Source organism: Leucoraja erinacea, chromosome 3 (genome assembly GCF_028641065.1).
Source record: "Leucoraja erinacea ecotype New England chromosome 3, Leri_hhj_1, whole genome shotgun sequence".
Taxonomy (NCBI): domain Eukaryota; kingdom Metazoa; phylum Chordata; class Chondrichthyes; order Rajiformes; family Rajidae; genus Leucoraja; species Leucoraja erinaceus.
This window is the reverse complement of record NC_073379.1, coordinates 40792446-40817078: the sequence shown is the minus strand read 5'-3', so window position 1 is coordinate 40817078 and position 24633 is coordinate 40792446. Positions and strand designations below refer to the sequence as shown.

At 44.9% G+C, this 24633-nt stretch overlaps 1 protein-coding gene across 3 annotated transcripts in view; it reads right to left on the bottom strand.

Moving 5' to 3' along the window:
* Positions 1 to 24633, bottom strand: part of apba1b (amyloid beta (A4) precursor protein-binding, family A, member 1b) — a 134143-nt gene that overhangs the window by 14345 nt on the left and 95165 nt on the right. For 2 of the 3 annotated variants that reach the window (XM_055632489.1, XM_055632488.1), the window contains 3 exons: positions 17793 to 17832; positions 10976 to 11121; positions 5220 to 5252 (listed from right to left, as the gene is read on the bottom strand). In XM_055632489.1, the coding sequence (XP_055488464.1) occupies positions 5220 to 5252; positions 10976 to 11121; positions 17793 to 17832 (219 nt within the window). The remainder of the gene's footprint in view (positions 1 to 5219; positions 5253 to 10975; positions 11122 to 17792; positions 17833 to 24633) is intronic. The other variant, XM_055632490.1, reaches the window with a different exon arrangement.

The following is a 24633-nucleotide window of genomic DNA, read 5'->3' as shown; positions in this document are numbered from 1 at the left end:
TAGAGACATATAGTCATAGAGCATGGAAACATGTCCTTCGACCCAACATGCCCACACTGACCAACATGTCCCATCTACACTAGTCCCACCTGCCTGCATTTGGCCCATATCCCATCCATGTACCATGCACCATCCAATGTTTAAATATTTCTTAAACATTGCGATAGTACCGACCTCAACTACCTCCTCTGGCAGCTCGCTCCATACACTCACTACTCTTTGTATGAAAAAGTTACCCCTCCTGTTCCTATTAAATCTCTCCCCCCTCGCCTTAAACCTCTGGTTCTCGATTCCTCAACTCTCAGCAAAGGCTCTGTGCGTTTACCCGATCAATTCCTCTCATAATTTTGTACACCTCTATAAGATTACCACTCATCCTCCTGCCCTCCATGGAATAGAGTCCTAGCCTGCTCAACTTCTCCCTATATTTCAGGCCCTCAAGTCCCGGCAACATTCTCGTAAATCCTCTCTGCACCCTTTCCAGTTTGACAAAACGGTATACTGACACACAGGAAAGGAGGCAATTCAGCAGAAACCTGCAGTTCAGTGTAATGGATGCGGGTTCATTGGATAGAAGATTATGTACGGCTCTCACTCTAAATAAGCAGGAAGTCTCTTTAGTGGTAGGATGGTCAGTGACCAGACGCTAGAGTAAAAGCAAGCGCAAAGGAAGTGGTGGAGCTGCTGCCTCATAGCTCCAGCGACCCATGTTCGATCCTGACTTCTGGTGCTGTCTGCATGGAGTGTGCACGATCTCCCTATGGCTGCATGGGTTCTCCTGGGTGCTCAGGTTTCCTTGCATATCCCAAAAGACGTGGGGATGGTGGGTTAATTGGCCATTGAAAACTGCCCTTTATGAATAGGTGAGGGACAGAGCCTAGTGGAAGTTGATGAGAATGTGGGGGGAATGAAATGGGCAGAGTGTGAACGGCTGCTTGACGGTTGGCTTGGATCCGTCTATGGCCATGAATTAACATTGTGCGCAGACAATAACAATGTCTTTCTTGCTCAGTGCCTGTATCATTGCTCGGGAAGCTCCAGATTTTTCCAGGTCTGGGCACCGACATTCATCTGATCTCCATTGGGAACTGCGAGTGCACAATTTCAACAGGGCTTTCAGGGATCACTTCATCAGACGGCTTATATTGCATGCACTACGTCACTGAATAACTGTTACCCAGAATATCAGGTATCATATTTCCCAGCTGACTCCCCCAGCTCAGCATTATTTAATTGGGGAGATGGCTAAAGGGTTCCAGATTACCGCTAAGTACCCCCCCCCCCCCCCCCCCCCCACCCCCCTCCCCGGCGTCTACATTTAATGCCATGCACCCTTGCTCGGGACACTTCCTGTGATTGTGATCATTTTACTACATGGAACCATGATATCGAGTTCTGAGACTGGAGACTTTCCACAAAACAGCTGCCTTGCCAATTGGACAGAAATCAATATTAAATTTGCATAGAGAGGGAGAGAGAGATATCAAAATCTATCTCTATTCTGACGCTTGTGCATTTTAAGCTTGGTTAATACGACAGACATAGAATCTATTTATAATCAGAAGATAAGAGAATGCCAGGTTATTAATTTATTTCTAAAAATATGGAGAAGGAATTGTGATAACTTAAGATTACATGACACGAATGTCTTGGTGCTTTGGTCAGCATGAAGGATCTGGGACATGTACTGCCAGATGGAAGTACTCAGTGAATGGGCAACCTGGCAGAAAACAGAGTAGCCTTGAGTAGTGCAAGATGAGGACATTCAGCCCCACGGGCCTGTTCTGTCAATCAGAGACATAGAAAATAGGTGCAGGAGTAGGCCATTCGGCCCTTCGAGCCTGCACCGCCATTCAATATGATCATACCCCCTGATCCCTTTAGCCACAAGGGCCACATCTAACTCCATCTTAAATATAGCCAATGAACTGGCCTCAACTACCCTCTGTGGCAGAGAATTCCAGAGATTCACCACTCTCTGTGTGAATTTTTTTTTTTCTCATCTCGGTCCTAAAAGATTTCCCCCTTATCCTTAAACTGTGACCCCTTGTTCTGGACTTCCCCAACATCGGGAACAATCTTCCTGCATCTAGCCTGTCCAACCCCTTAAGAATTTTGGATTCATCAGCATAACATTGGCCCACATATGAATATGGGGAGAGACTTAAAAATATGAATCAAACTGGCGTCTGTTGCTTTTTATGGATAGACAGTTCCCCCTTCTTTCAATCATCATGCAAGGTATTTCAAATCTGCTCCCCTGAATTACCTGGGAACAGTCTCACTCCCTTTGGCTCCCCCATTAGCAGAGAATGTTTCCTTGTCTAACTTAGTCATAGAGTCATGCAGCACGGAAACAGGCTCTTCGGCCCACGTTGCCCATGCCGGCCAATATATCCCACCTGCCTGCGTTTGGCCCATATCCCTCTAAACCTGCCATATACTTGTACCTTTCCAAATGCTTCTTAAACGTTGCGTTAGTACCAGCCTCAACTACCTCCTCCGGCGGCTTATTCCAAATACCTACCACCCTTTGCATGAAAATGTTACCCCTTAGGTTCCTATTAAATCATTCCCCCCTCACCTTAAACCTATAAACCTATTAAACTTACTTCTTCCCAAATACTAAAGTCTTTGGGAATGCAGACCGAATGGACATAATCATTCTTTGGAAGTTAATCCTTAATAGATATGCTATGCTGAGGCACTCGTTTCCTGTCCAGACGGCAATGGGCAGGTAGTGAAAATAAAAGATGAAAAGCAGGATTAATTGAAACAAAGCTGATGAGATAAATGTAATGCTCATGCAGAATTTGCTGTAGTGGAACAGGTTAGAGTTTATCCTCCTGAAGAGCCTTCTCCAACACCAACATCTCATCCCAGCTGCATCTCCTTCCATTCATCCTTTGGGACGAGAGAGTTGTCCTATCTAGACAGGCTAAATCGTTTAGGATTGTATTCTTTAGAATTTAGAATCGTATTGGAACCTCTAAAATTCTTAGGGGACAAAACATGGTACATCTTTTCACCTGTAGGTGGGTTTTCAATGAAGGACACATAGTTTCAAGATAAAGGGCTGGTCATGTAAAAGTCACAGTGGGTAGTGAATCTCTAAAATTCAATGCATTAGTGGGTTGAGAAGGATACTTCATTAGAAGTATTTTAAGTAGAGTTGATGCATACAGCTCTACCATTTATCATCCGGCAACTGGTGGTCTGGCACCTCCTTTTATCCGGACCAAATGACAAGAGCACACTTGAAATCCCTCCCGGAAGCCCCCCCCCCCCCAAGAATGTAGCGCCTAGGCCTGGTGAGGCGGTCGATCTCAACCTCATTGGGACTTCCGCGGCCAATTGCTGGGTCGAACTTGCCCCCTGCGGCCAACTTCCGAGGCAGACTGCAGGCTGGTATCTTGGTCCCCCGAGGTCGTAACCTCTATTGGTCCGGCAAAATGGATAATCCAGCAAGGCTCCAGAATCAAAGGTGTCGGAAAATCGGTAGTGGACCTTTATTTAAAAGATCAAGGCATTGAGGACGATACCTGCCGATGCTTTAATCTTAAGCAATACACAAAGTACTGAAGGAACTAATCAAGTCGGGCAGCATATGTGGAGGGAATGGACAGACAATGATTTGGGTCAGGACCTTCCTCAGTCTGACCATAGAATAGAAGAGCATAGGAACAGGCCCTTTGGCCTACAATGTCTGTGCTGAACATGATGTCAAGACAAACTCTAAATGGCTGCACACAGTCCATATATTTCAAATCCCTGCTTATCTATGTGCCTATGTAAAAGTTTCTTAAATGCCACTATCGTATCTGCCTCCACCACCACCCCCAGCAGTCTACCCTATCTCAGTCTCTCATCAATTTACAAACTTCTATCAGGTCTCCCCTCGACTTCCCATGGTTTCAGAGAAAGGCAATCTCTTTCCTCTGGGTGGGGGAGTCCAAGATGAGGAGCCATCAAAATTGAAACCAGACCTTTGGAACTGTGGTTAGGAAACGCGCCTACATTAAGAAGGTGGTAGAGCATCAAATTATCTTCCACAACTGGCAACTGATGCAGGGTCAACTTTAAATCTGAGTGATAGAATTATGTTAACTAAAGATATGAAGGGATGGAGCTGAGGCACATTTAAGCAACTCATTGAAGGAAGACAAGGCTAAATTGCCTTCTTCTAGGCCTATATTTCTTTCAAATGCACACATGCTATTTGCTCGGACCAGTCCTGACAATTTCTCACTGCCACACTTTGTCTCTTCCTTTTCGCTAATTTGATTTGAAAAGAAAAATCTGGACTGCAAAATAAAAATATTAAACATGTATAACATGCACGCTCTACTCAAAGTTCCATGTCATATTAGCATGGGAAACAGCGCATAATACACTAATGGATAAAACACAACACACTGTTTTGCTTTGAAGACATGTTACTGGAGGTGGCAGTGAGGAAATGGAGGTAAAGAGGTCCTGTGGAAAAATCAAACACACCATTCAGCATCTTGCTTGTAACTGGCAGCTGCCATGGTCAAGGGCAGGAAAGTAATAATCATTGCGTCAAAGCATTAAGAAATTCCAAATCAGCCCAACTCACAGCAAAATGCAACAGAGGCGTGAAAATAAAGGACACATTTTACGTTCAGAGATGTAAATGCACAGATTTTCTGCATCCAGAATCCAGCAGGTAGAAAAAGAAAATACCCAAAATAGGGTAAAGGCAATAATTTGTGGGTAGGTAATGTTTGAAAAGTAAGAGTAGAATGCATGGCCAAAATGTTGCACCATCTCTCTCTCTCTCGAGGGAGCCAATTCCAGTCAACTATCGTCTCAACTAACTGGTACCTATGGTCCTATCAAAAGTTGCACCCAATTTATTGAATGCAAGGGAAAACACACGGGCCCAAACAACTCCAATCCCAGCACATCCTGAGAAAGCATGATTGGTTACTGGGCTGCTCGAACTGTGCTGCCTTCCTGCAAGGCCTGGACTAAGGAAGCAAAAAGAACAGTGGGTGAAAGGTGAGTTGTGGGGAGCAGACCTGCATGCCCAGGCCGCAGAGGAGAGCGACTGAGGCCAAGGCGGACTAGGCACTGCAGGATTTACTGGATGTAGAAAACCAGGCTAAAAGACACCAGCCAAAGTCTAATACGTTAAAAGAAAGTACAACTTGCGAGAAACAAATGAGAGAGGCACAACGTGTGCGGTACTGCACCTTCTTCCTGTTTTTGGCCATTTTCTGGGCCATCTGTGTGCCAAGGGATAGACAAAAGATAGGAGAATAGTTAGCATAGGACTGGGAAGTGGCAAATGCTGAGAAACATTCACAAAATATAGCTGTTTGTTTAGTGCACAAGATGGACGGGGCTGACAGACGACACAATTTATAACAAAAATATTAGCAGTCTTTCGTTAGCCCCTATATGATAACCCACAGAAGAACATTTCTTAACCAGCATTTGGGAGGGGTGGGGGTAGATTGGGGACAGGGACACCAGTAAGATGAGAGGATTGGATTCAAGAAGAGTGGATTCAAGAGGAGAAAGCCAATCACATTTCACATATTGCCAAAAATGAGATGATGTAAAACTGCATCTGCAATGTCGAAAAAAATCCATAAAAGTAAATCTGAGATGATATAATACTGTCGCAATGAGAGCAAGCGGAAATTACAGATATGGTACCAGCCCTTCAGTTCCCCATTCCATGCTGATGTTATGTTCCGCACAAAACCCCCCCCCCCCCCCCCCCCCCCCCCCCCCCCCGCATCTCACCCCATCAACTAATTTGTCTATTCATTCCTCGTGCTTAGACAGCTTCCCCTTAAATGCACCTCTGCAATTTGTCTCAACCACTCCAGATCTGCACCATTCTCTGAGGAAAGGAGTTTCTCTTGAAACCCTGATTTGATTTACTTGAGAATATCCTACATTGTTGACCCTCAGTGTTGGTCTCCCTCACAACGGTATACAGCACTTCTCAACACTGCTTATTTTATCTTTGGCAATACCTGCTGAACTCATGGATGTTATGATCTGCCTGGATAGTACACAAAACAAAGCTTTTCACTGCATCTTGGTACACAGTGATCATAATAAACCAATGCCAGCTTCTCTGTCTTTATCCCAAGGGATTTGATGGGAAAGATTTCTCTCAATCCGTCTAAGCCTCCTCCTTACCCAGAGACCAGCAACCAAACTTGTTCGGTCCATACTGATTGATAAACATCTCAGCATCAAATTTATAAACTCTATATCTTTTTGATAATGACTCCAACTGCTCACGATCCTTAGTACGTGGATGTGAGATTGAGATGAAATCGGATGTGAAAATGTGATGGGAGACTGCCTGTGTGCAGAATAAGCAGCAGGAGGGAGCAGCCACCATAACATCAGAAGGTTTAGGACAGCCCGAGAAAGTCTGCGTTTAAAACTGTCAATCACAGAAAGGGCAATTTCAATGGCATTCAAACACAGATCTGGCTTAGATAAAGTGAATTCAAAGACTGACTGGAAAACCTGTAGCTCAATAGTAGGAGGTCTTTAAGAGGGGAATAAAATCAGAAGAGTGGGACAGGGGGACGTCTTTAAGAAAGGGATATACACACAAGGGCAAAGTGAATAGGACAGCAAGAAGCCTTTGAGGAGGGAAAGATTCAGGTGCATTCTTCAAGGACCTGTCCTGATGGCAAAAGAGAGAACAGAATAAATCAGGCTAGGACATCAAACCAAAAAAATAGTGAGCGCTGGGTAATGAAAGGAAGTTCAGAGCAGAGAAAAATAATGGAAATAAGAGAGGCAAAGAGTACGAGAGAAGATTGGCAGCAAACAAATAGAGGCGTGGAAACAGGAAGCCGGATGGTAATAGGACAGCTTTAGTGAGGGTGCAGAGATTTACAAACACGATTTGAGGGTGAAGGTTTCTGGAAATGGTCTAGACAAATAGACTGGAGAAACTGGCACTGTTGGCAATGAAGTCGAGCAATTTGTGAGGGGATGTGTGTGGAATATCGAAAACCACGAAGGAGTAGATGAAGAGAACCTTTTCCTATTATTGGGTTGTAGAACCAACGGCATAGAATGATGGCGAGCAGCAAAAGAACTAGAAACAACTCAAGTAAAGCCTTATTTCCCTTCCCAGTGAGTGATTGGGGCCACGACTGCACCGTGGGGGTGTGCCTGACCCCAGTGGGCTGTGCTGTAGCCTGCGACTGACTCTTCAGTTCTGATACCAAACAGATTGGACAACATATTGAGAAATGTATCTCAGCGTATTTTTTTTATTAAAAGGCTTTATTAACCTTTGGTTAGTTTCCGTGTCATACAGTATCTGACCTTTCCATGACATGCAGAAACCTTTACCCATAATAGAGAAATCTAAAACTAGCGGGCAAAGATTTAGTGTTTGGGGCAAGTGGTTTAGCTAAGATCTGGGGAAGAATGCTTTTACCCAGAGGATGCTGGAATCTGAAATGCACTGTTTGTGTGGGCAGTGGAAGCAACTACTCGGGTGTAGTACCTCAATGAACACTTGAATCACTAAGGCTACGGAGTAAGTACATGCAAAGGGGAATCGTATAGATGATTTCTGGATTTTTTTTAAAGACACAAAGTGCTGGAGTAACAACGGGTCAGGCAGCCTTGTCTAGAGAACACGGATAGGTGATGTTTCAGGTTGGGAAACTTCTTCAGAATGCTTCTTGATGGTTAGCATTAACGTGATGGGCTGAAGTGCCTATTTCCGTGACAGAGTCATACAGCATGGAAACAGGCCCTTCAGCCCAATTTTCCCGTGCCAACCAAGATGCCCCACTTACACTAGCCCCACCTGCCCGTGTTGTATACCTTGATGTCTAAATACATCAATCTCTACCGACAATAGTGATTTATTCACACCACTCCGTTCTGTCCAGATATCTATCCTGAATTCTCCACCATTGGGATCCATCTAATGTTGATGAATTTAGAATCTGACGGCTCACATCTTCTCCACTGCTACCTGAACAGAGCACCTGAATAAGTGCAAATGCTCCTTTCAGGTCACCCTTTGCCAACTGATCTCTGAAGAAAGAAGGTCTCTCTTCTGTGTTGTGAGATCTCAGTAACTACATTGAGCTCCCCGGCTCGTTCCCCAGTGCTACTCTACACCTACATGAACCCCGGGCTGTAATGATCTCAGGAGGGGAACTCACATTCACTCTACATCCATGAAAGACTCCAGTATTTATTACCCATTTCAAAATGCTCCTGGGCTACTTTTGTCCTTCTGGCTGCCAGATCCATTGAAGGTACAGTAAATTAGGACTGCAATAAAGAGAATCACAGACAAATGCTCACTCTGAAGACTCACAGCTAACTGTAAAGATGGACAATGTTTCATTTTGCCATTTTCAGCTAAATAGGTGCAAGAGAAGGGGAAGTAGGTGTTTGAAGGAACTTCAACATTCATAAACCCAGACCCCTGCTGCAGTGCACATGTTATTCTAGCAGCACATTAATAATAATGGCCCAGATTTTGCTCTCCCGACAATAGTAAGTTTCGTGTTGTCGCTGTTGTTAAGACTGCACATTGAACAGGCCACCTCTCACATGTTGCCAACATTTTGCTGCTGGTTCGTGAAGCAGCACCGTGAATCGCCCTGAGGCTGCAGGGAGGTATTTCATTGCCGGCTTAAGGTGCCCACTGTGCTCCAATGCGAAAGCCGATGGTGGTACTGAACCCCCTTTAACGAGCAAACATGTCCCCGGACATCAGCCGACCTCTCTTGCCCAAAGGGGATGAGTAAAAGTACCGTGAGGCAAAAACCTGCATGCTGTTGAGTGTTGTACATTGCTTTTGTAATTTGCTTTTATTGAAGAAACTGGACATGGATCTTGAAAGCAGAATACAACACAGTCAATGACATGACAGATAACAGAGGATGCAGTTCTGCAGTTGTAGCCTCAGGTCTACGAGTATTAAATTGAGATTTATAAACAGCTTCATGAGTTCCAATTTCTCATTAAATCCCCTCCCCTCCCCCCACCCCACTTAATTCAATCTTTCTTCCTGAAGAAGGGTCGTGAGCCTAAAATGTCATTTATCTATGTTCTCCAAAGATGTTGCCTGACCTGCTAAATTACTCCAACACTTTGTGTCCTTTTCTCTTTGTCTATTTCTCTCAATTAGATCTGGCTAATTCACCCTCTTTCCCTCTCCGTCCCTGATGATCCCTTCTCAATCCGCACGTCACATCGACGAGGAAGCAGATGGCTGCATCTTTAAGCATCATTTCCTCCAGCACATCGCGATAGACTCATGTTCCCAGCATGATACAGGGGGAAATATATTTTGAGCTGAAAAGCCAGAGGAAAAATCCAATAATCAGACAGAAAGACCTAATGCGTTTTTCAAAAGCTTCAACGAAAGATTCGGTTGGATATATAGGTTTTTAAATTACCAACCAGATTTCCTTAGTCTGATCCTATTGATATAATCTTGCTACTGATCCACAGTGATACATGCCCTTAAAGTTATAGATTTTGACAGGAGGGGGCAGAAGGAAGACGTAACGGGTATTCAACATTCGGAGCCAGTTCATGATACTTGCTGAACGAGGAACAGGAAAATATTTTGATGTCCTGCTATTCAGTTTGATTTGTTAGACAAAATAAGTTAGAAAAGTTAGAATCTTCACAATACCTTGGGAGAGAAAAGCTGGCATTTGAATAAATCCACATTGAAGTTAAAACCTAAATTAAAGACATACTTGGCATCTATGCAATCAATGTAATGAATGACTTTGGGGATTTAATTGCTCAGGATTCTGAGGAATGTTTGCGATAAAGTGAACCATCTTTGCCTGTTGATCTGGAGTATTTATACAGTCAAACGGAAAAAGTGAGGGAAAAATGTTCATTAAAGATTCAACGACAAATTCGGGTCACTCTACAATGACTAAATTTCAACAACCGAATTGCCCTAAAATTGCCCAGTTCCTTCAGATTAACACATCTTATTAAGGTAATAAAATCTCATAAGCATGTCAAATTTATGGATTCTGGATTCCTTTCTGCAGTTGGAGCTAATTGTTAAAGAGCATACAAAGTCTTCCACACAGAGCTTTGGTACAAATTAAAATAACTGAGCAGCTTAAGTCAAGATCAAAACAAAAGATGGCAGACAGAGAGAGAAAGGTATATATTTATATGTGTGTGTGTGTGTGTGTGTGTGTGTGTGTGTGTGTGTGTGTGTGTGTGTGTGTGTGTGTGTGTGTGTGTGTGTGTGTGTGTGTGTGTGTGTGCACGCGTGTGTGTGTGTGTGTGTACGCGTGTGTGTGTGCGTGTGTGTGTGTGTGCGCGCGTGTGTGAGAGAGATACAGAGAGATGCAGCGGGAGAAGGTGCATGTGCAGGGAGGGTGTTAGGGGTGAGGCTGGGGAAGAGGGCAGGAGGAGCCGGGTTTGGGTGGGGAGAGCGGTCCCCCATGGGGAACAGGGCTGGGAGGTGGGCGAAATAGCCCAGGTGTTGGGAGAGCGGGAGGGCTATAGGGGAGGAGGGGAGACATAGGGGACGGAGGAGAGGGGGGGGCGGGGGGGGGGAGGTTATTGTGGCCATGGTGGGGGGGGGGGGGAGAGAGATAGGTGTCATTGGGGGGAGGGGGGGGCCTTAGGCTTGGTGATAGCGGATGCGGATTGAGAAGGGCTATAGGGGTGTGGGAAGAGTGGTTCCAGAGAGTGGGGAGGGGAGCGGTGGGCTGGGGGGGAGGATGGCCTGAGAGCAGTGAGGGGTCTGGGAATGTGGGGAACGAATAGGACCTGGAGCGGGGGGGGTGCGGGGGAATGGGTCAGGGCGGGAGAGCGGCAGACTGAGGGGGAGGGCGAGACTGTAAGGGAAGTAAAGAGGGAGGGATAACAGTTTTGACCCAGCCAGGGCCACACTTGTGCAAGAGACCAGCCAGCGTGCAGTGACAGACCAGCTGGACCAGGGCATCACCTTGATTCTGCTGACGGCTTCTTGGGCCTGCATCATCCGCACGTTTTTGGACGGGGTTTTGTCGGACAGCAGCTGGGTAGAGCCCAGGTAATTGGCCGCAAAGATGATGCCATCGATTAGATCCTCTGGGTCGCAAGGTCCGGGGACTGGAAGAGAGAAAACAAACATGGCTGTAGACGTTGGCAAAAACCATCACAGGAAAGAAAGTGGGTGAGGTGGTGGGGCCCACTGGCTTTCTGCCGGATTCCTAGAATGTGCATCACATCCTCTGACCTTCAATATACTCATTTTGGCTCAAGGTTTTCCTGGCCCTTGCCCCACCTTCCTCCAAATACAACTAATATAACTGAAGAACAAACAATAAATCAAACACCATTTCATTGTCTCTTACGATCTGTCCGGGTGATCGATCGCTCATGACCACGAGCGGGAACTTGGTAATTAAATTTGGGGGGGGTGCCAGGAGCTGAAGAACTTGCAATCACGCTGGGTAATTATTACCCCGCATCTTCAAGCAATAAATCAAAGCAGGGAGCAATTCACATGAAGCCTCCTGTCACCAAATACCCCGCCTTTTGCGTGGCTTCTGCACTCCAGCACTATTCTTCTGCAAGATTCATCTGCAGATAACTGGCAGCCATTCAGAAGGTGGGGTCAAAAAGCCCCATTAAGGGCTTCCCGCAGTTTCTTTAGAACATCTTTGCCCCAGAAAATGCAAGAGAAGTCGTTCAAGCACAAAGCAAAAATCGTCTCTGGTTCTGACTGGCGTCTCTGTGTTATCCCACTGGGGTCAAAGTGATCATCAATACCTGCTCCAAACACAGAAACGTTTCCCTAAAACTGTGACCAACTTCAAGTTCAACCCCTTTATGTAACATCATTGAACGAAGAAAAAACATTTGAAGGAGATTTTGAAGCGAATACAGGCCCTCCCTGGGTTACGAATTCCTGTCTTATAAACCACCTCGTTTTAAAACTTTGCAATTATGTAAGCCAGATGATTGTACATCTCGGGATATTTTCAGTCTAACAGCTTATTGCACCTTTTCGATTGTTAAAACTCATCTGTGTTTCTGGGGACACTGCTCAAATTGGAAGCCGATGCTCAACTTACGCTCATATATTAGAGCATCGGGACCTAGCTCACCGAATGACTCCTTAGACCTGCTATGTTGTTTATTGAGATCAATGCTGACCTAACCTGCCCTCAACTCCACTTTCCTATCTGACCCCAATAACTGTGGGTTCCCGATAAACCACAAAAATCTATACAGGCTCGAATACATTTAACAGCACAGTGTCCTCTAGCTTCTGGGGTGGGGAATTCCCAAGATTCATAAGCCCCCAGGAGAGCAAATTCCCCTTCGGGTCAATCATACGCCAAGGCTATTCCCACTAGTTCTGGATGCCACAACTGAGGAAACACCCTCTCCAGTCCGTGCAGAATCTTATACATGTCAGTTAGAAACAGATTTTTAAAGAGGAAATTATAAGCTTTTTATACAAGGAGCCGCCCTATCTCTAAATTCCTCTAGAATCTAACAGATTGGATTTACTTTGGACTTTAGAGATACAGAGCAGAAGTAGGCCCTATTGCCCACCGAGGGACACGCCGTCCAGCGATCACCCCGTACACTAGCACTATCCTACACACTTGTGACAATTTACCAAAGTCAATTAACCTACAACGGTCCTTGTCTGGGAGTGTGGGAGAACCAGAGCAACCGGAGAAAACCCATGCGGTCACGGGGAGAACGTACAAACTCCGTACAGACAGCATCCATAGTCAGGATCAAACCTGGGTCTCTGGCGCCGTAAGGCAGCAACTCTACCGCTGCGCCACTGCGCGGCATTCTTAAGAAGAATTCTATCCCCATTCTAGTCCAGGGTTTGAATGTATATCCTGGGTCAAGCAGCATCTAGACAGGACATTATGCTCTGTACTGGTAGAGGGCTCCAGCACTGGGCAAACAGAGTGCCAATTATCTCCCAGCAAGCCTTACATCCAATCTCTTCTCATTCAAAGCAGGGAGTTGGCACAGTGGGAAACTGGGGAATGGGAAGGGCTCCATCATCGCTCATCCTGATGGCCCCACTGTGAAAAATAAACCGTGCTGCTGGGTTCTCCTTCCTGGGCCATTCCTCTCTGGCTTTCCCAAGATTCACCACAAATCCCTGGTGCATTTTGAGATTCACTTTCACAAGGAATACCCTTCACTAATTTAGATGTAAACCTTTCACAATTAATTCTGAAGGAAGACTTGGGATTTATCTCGTGCTTCTTAAAGCGCCTTTCAAGAAATCCCAAAGCAACTTGCAGCCAATGAAGTAGGTTTAAAACGTTGTATGAAAAATAAAGGCCAATTTACAGACAACAAGTTGTAACAAACAATAACAAGAAAACAACCTGATCGGTTGGGTTGTAAGGATCGTCTTTTGCGGGAAGAGAATGGAACAGGATGCCTGAGATAATCAGTGCAAGATAGACAATAGACAATAGGTGCAGCAGAAGGCCATTCGGCCCTTCGAGCCAGCACCACCATTCAATGTGATCATGGCTGATCATCCCCAATCAGTACCCCGTTCCTGCCTTCTCCCCAAATCCCCTGACTCTGCTATTTTTGAACCCTATCTAGCTCTCTCTTAAAACCATCCAGAGAACCTGCTTCCACCATCCTATGAGGCAGAGAATTCCACAGACTCACCACAAGAAAAAGTGTTTCCTCATCTCCGTTCTAAATTGCTTACTCCTTATTCTTAAACTGTGGCCCCTGGTTCTGGACTTCCCCAACATCGGGAACATGTTTCCTGCCTCTAGCGTGTCCAAACCCTTAACAATCTTATATGTTTCAATGAGATCCCCTCTCAACCTTCTATACTCCAGAGTGTACAAGCCCAGCTGCTCCATTCTCTCAGCATATGACAGTCCCACCATCCCAGGAATTAACCGGGAGAACCTACACTGTACTCCCTCAACAGCAAGAATGTCCTTCCTCAAATTAGGGGACCAAAACTGCACACGATACTCCAGGTTTGGTCTCACTAGGGCTCTGTACAACTGCAGAAGGACCTCTTTGCTCCAATATTCGATTCCTCTTGTTATAAAGGCGAACATGTCATTTGCTTTCTTCACTGCCTGTTGTACCTACATGCTTACTTTCATAGACTGGTGTACAAGGACCCCCAGATCCCGTCGTACTTCCTCTTTTCCCAACTTGACGCCATTTAGATAGTAATCAAGAGGCTTTGCACATCTGCCCACAAAGGTGCCACAGTTGTTGAGGGCTGTCCCTGAATCTGGAGGTATGTGTTTTAAATGTCTGTACCGCTTGCCTGATGGGAGAGGGGAGACTGGTTCTTCATTATGCTGGTGGCCTTGCGGAGGCAACATGAAGTACAGATGTTGTCAAGAAGGCTTTTGGCACACTGATCTTCATCAGTATGGGCATTGAGTACAGAAATTGGGATGTTAGATTGGCGGGGATACACTTGGAGTACTATGTACCGTTTTGGTCACTCTGCTACAGGAAAGATGCCATTAAGCTGAAAAGAATGCAGAAAGGATTTCCGAGGATTTTGCGAGGATTCGAGGAGCTGAGTTCCAGGGAGAGGTTGGGCAGGTTAGAACTTTATTCCTTGGGGCATATGAACCTAACAGGTGATTTTATAGAGAGGCATTGATAGTGCAGATGCATTTCCCACAGTTGGGGAAATCAACGCCAAGGTTTATGGTGAGAGGGGAAAGATTTAACATGAACCTGAGGGGGCAACATTTTCATGCAGAAAGTGGTGGGTATATAGAGCGAGCCACCAGAGGAAGTGTTTGAGGCAAGTAAACTAACAATATTTAAAACACAATTGCACAGGAACATAGATAGTAAAGGTTTAGAGGACATGGGACAAATGGGCATTTAGGTCAGCATGGGAGAGTTGGGCTGAAGGGCCTATTTACATGCTGTATGACCAGGACTCCATTATACCGAGGGTGTTTGTGAAGCGCTGCTGCTGGCTGTCCTCACCACCTGAACCCCTCGTTTCACTGAGGTCAGCTGAACCAAATGTGTAACCAGAGGCCAGCGTATAGTACGACTACAGGCTAGAGACAAATGTTATCCTGTAGACAGTCGGTGATTGATTCCAGGAGTTGTATTCCCCTGACATCTTGATTAGTACGGGTGTCAGGGGTTATGGGGAGAAGGCAGGAGAATGGGGTTAGGAGTGAGAGATAGATCAGCCATGATTGAATGGTGGAGTAGACTTGATGGGCCGTATGGCCTAATACTGCTCCTTTCACGTATGACCTTATGACATCGATTGTCCACCATAGCAAAGACCATTCAGCCCAACAGTTCCATCCTGGTATTAATACTGGACAAAAGCCTGTTCTTCTGACTCAGTGTATTATTCATTTCCTCTCTCCATCACACTTCTCCAGGTTTTTCTTAATCATGATGGACAAAGGAGATAGTTGTGTTTCTCAACAAATCCATCTCGGTCACCTATCAATTTATGATAAATCACAATTCGGAGATTCTGCTGAGATGATGCAGTGGCAAAAGTATTACGGTTAATCAATAATAAACTTGCTTCAGTACCTTAGAAACATAGAAACATGGAAAATAGGTACAGGATTAGGCCATTCGGCCCTTCGAGCCTGCACCGCCATTCAATATGATCATGGCTTGAGGATGGGCTGGCAGTTGCACAAAGCACAAACATACCACTCAGCCTAACTGCTGGTGTTTAGGCTCCACGCGAGTCCTGCCACCCACCCCGCTATCTCAGCCACTCCCCATATCCTCTCCATATTCTGCTCCTCCAGCTCCTGTTAAATGCATCTATTGTAATTGCTAAGCTGTGATTCTCTCCCACTGTTCACTCGTTTCCGATCTGTTTCAGTCATTTAGTTTCCTTCCTGCAGCTCTCCTGCACACTTTAAAACAAACATATTTTAGAAAGAATGGCTGTTCGGGAAATTTTCATGCAAACCTAATGGGCCTGTCCCACTTAGGTGACTTTTTAGGCGACCACAGGAGACTATGCGGTCGCCACATGTTCCCAGGTGGTTGCCGAGGAGTCGCCTTCATGATCGTGAGCAGTTCCCACATTATCGGAACTAGTCACCGCTTCATTCCGGTCGCCACTAATTTTTCAACATGTTGAAAATTTAGCGCCGACCAGAATGAAGCCGCCATGGAGAGTGGCGAGAATTCCCGTGCCGTAGGTGCAGAGGTAGTGGGTCGCCAGGAGGTCGTAGATTGTCGCCGATGCTGACCGGTGAATTTCATTGGCTCATTGGGGAAATAAACCGTAAACAGTAGTTTTCAGAACCAAGGATAACCGACCAGTGATGTTTATGTCCACCGAGCTTCACAGCCTTGTATCTCTGGCTTCAGTTGTCTCCACTCCTTCTCCGCACCCCGTCTGCCCCCTTCTTTTAAAGGAAGTGACCCTTCCCATACACTGTGCTTTCACCGTGTTAATTACAGCGCCAACCTTCATGATCATCGCCTTGTGTGTCTGTATCACATTGGCTTTCCACCGTGTGAATTTCAGTCAGACAGCACTCCCCCCGCTTGCCCTGTCCCCCACCTGCATAACTGGCTGGTGAAGGAAGGGTTTTCACAGTCGCCGGCAATCGCCTGAAAAATCTCCTAAGTGGGACAGGCCCATTATGCTTCTCAATGATAGCAACTTTTCTTCTGACTGTTTGCTTTCCACCACCTCTGACAGAATGGCTGCATTATTTAGGCCTGGAACACCAGCTATTTCCAAAGCACCTTTCACTATCTCAGAGAGGTCTGAATCCTGGCCTGTTGCGCTTCTCACTGAGTCGCATCATGGCCATGTAACAAAACATCATGGGTTCAAATCCCACTCAAGCACCAAAATGGAGGCCAATACACCCCCTGCAGCGCATTAAACCCAGACCCTCTGCTGTCTCAGGTGGGCTTTATTGAAGAAAATCAAATCCGTTCTCCCCAGAGTGCTGCCTGGTATTTATCCCGCCATTAACAACACCGCTTATCTTGTCTTTTTCACGTTGCTGCTTATGGGTTTACTGCGTTTCCATTTCATTGCATCAACTTTGAGACGTATTTAAAAGAGTACAAAAGGCGTCAAAGAAATTCTTATCTTTCTTCTTTCATTGTCCGCAAAGCAGCTCTTTTGAAGAAAGTATCACAAAACATGCCGCACAATCTGCACCCTGCAAATGTAATGTGATGGTTACAACTTCATCTGCTCTTCTTCTCCCAAACGGTGTCCACTGGTTCATTTACCCATGGAGCAGACAGGGTTTAACATCTCATTAAAATCATGGGGACTTCGATAGTGCATAGCTCCCTCAGTACTGAATGGAGCACCCGTGTGTCTGGGTTGAGAATCGAATCGGCTTGCATGATGGAAGGCTCTTTAAGACCTCTACTCAGGTTAATCTTACAGGAAAAAAGGCATTTGTTTTGCAAGAGCCATGCTGAGGGAGGGGTAAGGGGACACAGTTGCAAGATAAATACAATTTCACAGCTTGCCATAGCCCTGTTAGTTGGGTCAAGGTAGTTAACACACCATTCAGCAAAACATGAATCTGCCCTTTGAGACAGCCAAGTCATGAATGAAGATTAAAATACAATTCATAAAATGCAGAATTACATGTGCAGTAGAATAGTAGGATTCAGGTTATAGTTTCACGATACTTAAGGGCAAGAAACCTTTTAAATTACAAAATGAAGCCACAGAGAGTCAGGAAATATTATCCCAATAAATAAAACATTGCAATTTCTGAACTTGGTTTAAAAATGGTTAGAAAGAACCTTACCTTCAACATAGGTGGGAAAGGAGGCCAAAGCTTTTCTTGACTGAAAGTAAGACAGACACTGCTTCAGACACCACACAACATGCTCTAGGCTATCAATCATGTCACTTAACCCAAAGCATTTTAATCCAAACATGCTGGCAAGGCTTGACATGCAGTATAATAAATCCAATGTTTTTTTATTAACTCAAAACTGACAGGTTAAGAGGCATTTGCAAAGTCTGTACAATATTGACAGTTTGCCTGCAGCCCTCAAGTATTTTTACCGTGCAAATTAATGAGCCTTGGATAATCATGCAAACTGCAATTTTTTTTTCCTCGTCAAAAATATATCTAATTCCCCTTTGAGAGCCAACCTTGCTTCCAGCACACTCTCAGGCAGCATCTATTACATCACAACAAATCGATCAGAATTTTTTGCCAAGTTAAAAAAGATTCTTAAAAGTATATATAGTTTAGTTTAGAGGTACAGCACAGAAACAGGCCTTTCGCCTCAGAGGCACGCCGACCAGCGATCACCCAGTACACTAACTAACACTATAGTACACACTAGCAGCAATTTACATTTTTTACCGTAAGCCAATTAACCTACAAAACTATATGTCTTTGGACTGTGGGAGGAAACTGGAGCACCCGGAGAAAACCCACGCGGGTCACTGGGAGAATGTACAAACTCCGTACAGGCAGCAACCCTTAGTCAGGATTGAACCTGGGTCTTTGGTGCTGTAAGGCAGCAGCTCTACCACTGTGCCACCATGCCGCCCCCTTTGTGATCTTTAATGGCATAAGTCCTTGGGATCAATGCTGAATTTCAAAAGAGATTGAAAAAATAAGGTTAAAAAATGTAAAATGCTACTTAAAGTGGAAATAGCTGCTGTTGTTAGAATCAATCACTTTCAAAATACGAAAAAAGATTTAGAGCCAAAAGAGAGCTTTTTTTTAAAAACTCTTCAATTTGTTGCAATTTGGAAGATGCTGCCCATGAAAGTGGTGGAAGCACATTCACCAGCAGCTTTAAAAGAGGATGTAGATAAATATTTGAAGAGGAAATATAATATAGAGGAGTCCCAGGCAACAGATGAAAGGAAACAAATCGAACTGCTTTCTCTGTGAACTGGCATGAACACCACAGACCCAACCATTGTCTCATCTGATCTGTTCAGAGCCATACTGGATGCAAACTTCACAAATGCCTCTCACAGTGTTAGACAGTCCTATTGAGAGATTCTGTCATGTCAAACCAATTAATATCTTGAGAAGAGTTTGAAACAACATCCCAATGGTTAGCCTCACAAATAATTCCGTTCACATTAACTATAAAAATGTTAGCTCTTGACAAAAAAGATAATACTGCCTTCAGCCTTCATCAATTTACAGGGGTTAAATAGCTGCCTACATCGCTCTGCGTCAGTCCATTCGGAAAAACTTCTCCTTAATAAGAAAATGTACAAGCTCTTTGTAGATTTGGGTTCTGCATCATTTTACTGATAGCATTTAAATCACCATAAAATGCCATTTGGCTGAATTGGCTATGCCAGAGTATATGGTCCATGCAAACCTCCATTCATTCCACCACCATATTCTTTGATTCATTTCTCCTCTACAAACAGCAGATACGCTTTATCAAGTTTCCCCTTAAATACATCTCTGCTCTTCACCTCAACCACTCCCTGTGGATGGGAGATTCACATTCTCATTGTCGTAAAGAGATTTCTCTTCAATTCTTTATTGAATTTATTAATGACACCTTTCTATTGCCGATACTTATGCTGTCTCCCGGTCCACCAGATTTCAAGAGGTTTCATCCATATCTTCGTGACAATTCAACATAGTTGTCATCAACAATTTCCAGGGAAAGATACATTTGGAACCAGGCTCTTTGGTCCCCCGGAGTCTGCACCAACTATCAATCACACTCTCACAGTGTTATCCCACACTCCTTACACATGAAAGGGCAATATACAGAGGTCAATTATCCTACATTGGGATTTGGAGAAAACTGGAGCACCTGGAGGAAACCTATGCGGTCACAGGGAGATGGTGCAACCTCCCCACAGACAGCACCTGAGGTCAGGATCGAACTCGGGTATTGGGCTCCGTGAAGCAGCAGGTCTACCAGCTGCACCCACCACTGTGCCGCCCTAAAGAAGTGTTCTTAAGAAAAGTTACACCTCTAAATTCTTCCAGCCGTGGTGAAACTCATAGACTAGAATTATTAACTCAGTTTCCTTCACTCCACAGAGGTAACCGAGTTCCTGTTTTAAATTATTAATTTAAAAATTAACAATTAAAATAAGTGAACTACAAGGCTAACTACAAAATTAACTGCAAGGTTAATTCCCACGATGGCGGGACTGTCATATGCTGAGAGAATGGAGCAGCTGGGCTTGTAAACTCTGGAGTTTAGAAGGATGAGAGGGCATCTCATTGAAACATATAAGATTATTAAGGGTTTGGACACGCTAGAGGCAGGAAACATTTTCCCGGTGTTGGGGGAGACCAGAACCAGGGGCCACAGTTTAAGAATAAGGAGTAAGCCATTGGGAACGGAGATGAGGAAACACTTTTTCTCACAGAGAGTTGTGAATCTGTGGAATTCTCTGTCTCAGAGGGTGATGGAGGCAGATTCTCTGGATGCTTTCAAGAGAGAGCTAGATAGGGCTTAAAGATAGCGGAGTCAGGGGATATGGGGAGAACGCAGGAATGGGTTACTGATTGGGGATGATCAGCCATGATCACATTGAATGGCGATGCTGGCTCGTGGGGCCGAATGGCCTACTCCTGCATTTATTGTCTATTGTCTATTGAATTGGCATCGCAGATTATCTGAACTACTATTGAAATAAGGAACTGCAGATGCGGGTTTACAAAAAACAACAGAGTGCTGGAGTAACTCAACGGGTCAGGAGCATCTCTGGAGAATATTTATAGGAGTCTCCACTGAATCTACCAATTCTTGGTGCAGGCGTAAAATTCATCCTCTTCAAGGTCAGTAACTTAATAAGTAAGGAGTTTTGGCTGGGGAGACGGGCTGATGATAAGAGGTTAGTTTAACTAAATAGGATGGTCAGCATGCCTACAAAAATATGGTCATTCTGTCAGTCTAAGTAACTTGCACACTGCCGCTACAAAAATTGCAGAACAATATGATATTGCATTGGTATAAAATTACACAAAATGCAATAACACAGAAACAGTCCATTCGGCCCAACCAATTATGCACAACACGTGTGCCCTCCTGTCTTTCCGCATCTATCTCTGTGTGCCTAACACTATTCTCTTCTCCCTCATCTATTTGTCTAACCTCCCCTTAAATATTTCTATACCACTCACTGCAATCTCTTCCTGTGGGAGTGTGTTCTACATTCTCATCTCTCTCTGGGTCGGGCAATGTTTTCCAAATCTATTGCTGGATTTCCAGGTAGCCATCTTGCATTGTTAGCTGCTAATGTTGCTCTACCCCACAAATGGAAACATTATCGGTGTATCCACACGTTCAAAATCATTCATCATTTTTAATATCACCTAGCAACCTCTCCACAGAAAGGGGACCGATCCTTGCCTGATACGTATATACTCATATGTCTGGTATCTTTGTTGTAGATTTTGTCTGCACCTGCTCCAGAACCTCTACATCCTCTATCAGTCTGGTCTAACCAAGGTTCAATACAGGTTTTGTGGATCTTCCCCACATCTCTAGAAATAAGCCTTACTGCTTGATAGGCTGTTTTTATGGTCTTGCTGACGGGCTGAAACCTCTATCATTCAGTGTACTTGCACTCAGTGGTCTTTGTGGCGCAGTAGACCAATGCTGCCTCACAGTTCCGGAGGCCAGTTTTGATCCTAACCTCGGTTGCTGCATGTGTCCACCTTGTACATGCGCCCCATGGCGGCATGCCTTTCCCCCCTGGGTGCTCCAATTTATTCCCATATCCCAAAGACTCATGGATTAAGTATGAAAAAGCACACCTCCAGATTCAGGGACACTTTCTTCTCAGTGGTCATCAGGCACCTGAACCATCCTATCAACAACTAGAGAGCAGTCCTGAGCTACTATCTATCTCATTGAACCATCTTCAATTGGACATTACATTGCACTAAACGACATTCCCTGTACTCCTTATCTGTGCACTGTGGGCGACTCGATTGTAATCATGCATAACTTTCCGCTGACTGGATAGCACTCGACAAAAAGATTTTCACAGTTTAAGAATAAGGGGTAGGCCATTTAGGACTGAGATGAAGAAAAACATTTTCACCCAGAGAGTTGTGAATCTGTGGAATTCTCAGCTACAGAGGGCAGTGGACGCCAATTCACTGGGTGTTTTCCAGAGAGAGTTAGATACTGTATAGCTCTTAGGACTAACAGAATCAAGGAATATGGGGAGAAAACAGGAACGGGGTACTGATTTTGAATGATCAGCCATGATCATATTGAAATGCGGTGCTGGCTCGAATGCCCTCTTCCTGCATCTATTTTCCATGTTTCACTGTACCTTGGTACACGTGACAATAAACTAAACTAAATACTGTCATGTAATTACATCATTGAGATTAATAGCCTTTGGAAAGGTGGGAAACAACTAGTGGACTGGTGCGGCAAAAATAATCTAGAATTAAATGTCGACAAAACGAAGGAGATGGTTGTCGACTTCAGGAGGGCGCAGCCAAAGCACACACCCCTCAACATCAGTGGCACTGCAGTGGAGAGAGTGGAGAGCATAAAGTTCCTCGGTGTGCAGATTACAGAGAGCCTCACCTGGTCCAGGAACACCACTGGGACCGTCAAACGGGCCCATCAGCGACTGCACTTCCTGAGGAAACTAAAACAGGCCTCACTCCCCACCAACATCCTCAGGACTTTCTACAGGGGTACGGTGGAGTCTGTACTCACGTACTGCATAAATACGTGGTACTCCACCTGCAACTGCTCGGACAGGAAGGCTCTGCAGAGGGTAGTGAGGGGAGCAGAGAGGATCATTGGCGTCTCCCTACCCTCGGTACAAGAACTGTTCCAGAGCCGCTGTCTAAAAAAGCTCAGAGAATTGCTAAGGACAAACTGCACCCCCTCCACATACACCTGGATCTCCTGCCATCAGGCAAGAGATATCGAAGCATCAAAGCCCGGACTACAAGACTGCTAAACAGCTTCCTACCACAGGCTGTGAGGCTGCTAAACAGTCACTCTGTACTCACAGTCACTTGATTCTGCGGCTGGCACGGACACTTTAATAACTGGCACTGGCCACTCAATAAAATCAGCTGCCCCGGACATTTTTATGATTGGTTTATTGTATTTTAACGTTGTGTTTTACCTGCTTTTAACTATTTATTTATACTGTTCCATCAGGGACTGGATTGTTTTGAGTGTTATTATGTGTGAAACGTTTTAAATTTCATGTGCGATGCTCCACTATTCCCTGGGAAACGTCCTTTCATTTTGCACTGTACAACTGATGCTTGCAAGATGACAATAAAGGTTGATTGATTGATTGATTGGGATATATGGGCCCTATTCAGCAAAATCACAGTTCCGGCAGGATCTGTCGTTGTTGGGATTAGTATGGAGAAAGAAGAGGTAATTTAACTTATCTCTGGTGTAAATAGCTGGTGGGAGAATGAAGAGGGCACTGGCATGTGTGGGAGAATGGGTTAAGGGGAAATCAGTGGGGGGGAATGACATTGTTCGGAGAGCTGGTATAGATTCAGTGGGCCAAATGTCCGGTTAGAACTAATGAAATGAAAATGCATGTGTTTTGGCCTAACTTGTTTCAGCTTTGAGAGAACTTACATTCAATCCATGCATGGCCAGGTGGTTTTCCTTTTGTACAACCTACGCTATGGTTCTACGATTAGGTCTGTTTAGCAAGCTTACTATAAAATATCGACAAATGCAACTCAGTTAGTTGAATAAGCATTAAGAAATAAAGTTGTAAAAAAAATATTAAATAGTAATGAATTGGGTTGAATGGCCCAGTTTAGTTTAGTTTAGTGATACAGCATGGAAACAGTCTCTTTGACCAACGAGTCTGTGCCGACCAGCGATTCTCGACCATGGAATGTGGGAGGAAACTGGAACACCCAGGGAAAACCCACTAGTTCACGGGGAGAACGTACAAACTCCATGCACACAGCACCCATGGTCAGGATGGAACCTGGGTCTCTGGCACTGTGAGGCAGCAACTCTGCCGCTGCTTTTGCTGGGCAGATCAAAGATCGGTGGATGGCCCTGCACCATCCTGGACATGAGCCAGGTAATTGATTCCCAGAGCCGTCTGCGAATAGATGCAGGCCTGCGGGTCGAGTGTGATGCTCCATTATTCATTGCTGCTGAGTCATAGGAACAGTTTGTCTGTGTGAAAGGGTGAACTCAGCGAGGCAGCAGACTCGACGGGGTGCAAGATCAGGTGTCGGCAACATGGGAGGAGGGGGTGTGCCACCACCGCCAAACAAATGTAGCCGGAGCAGTTTTGAAGTTTTACTTTCATCCAAATGATTGCTGTAATGTGAGACCCAGACTGAAGCAGATCTAGCAAACAATTTAAAACATAATATTGCAAGAAACAGGATGTTTCAGGAGGCGTAAACTGTTGCAATCCATGTGGTGAAGGGGTCTCTGTTGGGGATGGAGTTCTAGGTTTCAGTTGATAAAAGAATAGCAATAAAACACCAGGTATGGGTACCGTGCGGCTGGCAAGGGATCCTTTGGACGATGGTGCCCCGATGTTTTTGTTGCCCATGTCTTTCGAGGCAGTGGAGGTTGCAGGCTTGGGAGGTGCTGTTGAAGCAACTGTGCTGAATTATGACAATAAATATTTCCCCTCGGCTATTCAACAACACCTTG